General features: G+C 54.4%; 1 protein-coding gene across 1 annotated transcript; it reads right to left on the bottom strand.

Annotated features, from left to right (window-relative positions):
* Positions 1-2: 2 nt before the first annotated feature.
* POSPLADRAFT_1111886 (hypothetical protein) lies at positions 3-887 on the bottom strand (the record flags this gene model as incomplete). The annotated part of the gene is made up of 3 exons (XM_024483385.1): positions 3-290; positions 499-584; positions 827-887. Coding segments are annotated over 3 exons (435 nt in total), but the record flags the coding sequence as incomplete, so codon positions are not given.
* Between the last annotated feature and the right edge of the window lie 1,221 nt (positions 888-2,108).

The following is a 2,108-nucleotide window of genomic DNA, read 5'->3' as shown; positions in this document are numbered from 1 at the left end:
AGACGGGAGTTAGGGGAGACAGGGTGAGAGTGCCGCGAGGCCGATCGAGATGCTAGGGTGCTTCGGGGTCCGAGTGGGTGTTGCGCTCGTCGGATCGCTTTGTAGCGCGGGTAGTCTTCTGGGATCGATCGGGGTGTTCGGTTCGGGCACGGTTGCTGCTCACAACGGTAGATGATAGTCTCAGGACCGTCTGGGATGTAGACGTCGATGAGGTCCTGTGAGTCGAATGCGTGGACTTGGCCTTGGCAGGCAGCCACGTTGAATGGGGGGAGGAAGGGGAGGTGCGCGTACTACGAAAGGCCGTGCTATACTAGCTTACACCTACGGCGCCCGAGATGACACTGAGATTCGCAGTTCACGTAGGGCCCAATACTGCTTTTGACTATTATGCAGCAGGAACCAAGGCTACGCGTCCGTGAGGACAAGTACCGCTCACTGAAGCGCAGGTACTGAAGAGTTCGTTTCTCAAATGTTGGCGATGTATTGTATGCTATCTACGTATCGTAGGGTACAGTAGGGGTGCGCACCACCCAACCTATGGGAAAGGAAAAGTGAGTGTGTGGGGTTCCGAGGAACGCCGGCAGCTTTGTGGAGTTTCGACCTAATGTCGCGACTTGAGGTCTAGCGACAGGGGAAAACCTAAAAAGAGCTGGGGGCGTCCGACTGATTCTCACCGAAGCGATGGTGAGCAGTGCTCAAACCTAAGGCTAGGGACAAGATAGTATATTAGTTAAGTAAGCAAAGAGAATACAACTGGGGGCTTACTGACCTAGGGACAAGAGGTCGAAACTGAGGTCCCTAGGGCAGTAGAGGCCGGCTTATATACATGGGGAGATTAGGGCAGGCTGTGCACGTTGGTCCGTGCGCAGCTGGTCCGTGCACAGCATGCCGACGCGGCCCCGGGGGCCGGTGAGTCAGAGCGGCTGTGTCAGCGGGGCCCGAGCTGTGCCGTGCACTGCCGCCCCATCTAATCTAATCGTACAGTAGATAGTGACACGTCCATATCAGGCAGGTAGTACAGAGGTCGCGGGTTCGAGCCCGCGAAAAGGAAAAAATTAAAAAAACGGCTAGGCGCCATACCAACTCGTGACAGATAACACGTCGTGTTCGTTCTTCGTGTTCTGCCTTGTCCTGGGAAAAGATCAGGATGTCGTCCATGTAAATGCAGAGCCAGCCTTCTTGAAGCATGTCTGCGAATATAGTGTTCATCATCCGCTGGAACGTAGCGGGAGAATTACACAGCCCAAAGAACATCACCGTTGGTTCGTATAGCTGCGGCGGTTTGCCGTCAGTTCCAGGTACGATGAACGCTGCCTTCCATTCGTCCCCTTTCTTGATTCGAACATTGTTGTATCCGGCGCAGAGGTCCATCTTCGTGAACATCTTGGCGTGCTTCAACTTGTCCAGGAGGTCGGATATAAGCGGGAGCGGGTATCGATCCTTGACCGTGTTCTCGTTGAGCAGCCGGTAGTCTTGACAGGGACGTAGTGAACCGTCCTTTTTTCCAACAAAGAAGAATGGACTCGCCAACGGGGATTTTGAAGGGCGAATGTACCCTTTACTCAGGTTCTCCTCAAGGAACTTGTCGAGTTCCTTTCATTGCTGCGGGTTGAGCGGATAGACCTGTTGCTTCATGTCCGCGAAGCCCTCCTTGAGGTTGATTTCGTGGTCGTATTCGGTGTGGTCTGGAAGTCGCGCAGCCGTGGCTTTGTCGAAGACGGGGAGGAGATCGTGTAGGTAGGATGGTACCATCTGTGGTAGCGTTCTTTCTGTCTTGCCTTGGGCGTTCGAGGCTGCAAGTTCGGTGGAAGTGGTGACGCGCCTAATGTCGTGGTGGACCTTCCAGATCATGCCGTTGTGAAGTCGTTTGTAGCCAGATGAGGGTTCAGGGAGTCGCTCCTTGAGCGGAACATCCCTCGCTGCCAGGGGTTCCTGTTTCTCGTACTTGGTGATCATCGGTGCTCCAGATAAGTAGGAAATGATGAACTCATCATCGTCGATGTCCTCCGCTTGTTCCTCGATGGACGCAATACCCGTTGACCCAAACCCATCCTGCCCGCGTTCGGTCTCGTCGACGCAGTCGGTTAGCGTTACTGGTGGAGTGCTTA

The sequence above is a fragment of the Postia placenta genome, assembly GCF_002117355.1.
Source record: "Postia placenta MAD-698-R-SB12 unplaced genomic scaffold POSPLAscaffold_54, whole genome shotgun sequence".
NCBI lineage: Eukaryota > Fungi > Basidiomycota > Agaricomycetes > Polyporales > Adustoporiaceae > Rhodonia > Rhodonia placenta.
Note: the sequence above shows the minus strand (reverse complement) of the source record. Positions and strands in the feature narration are given on the sequence as shown.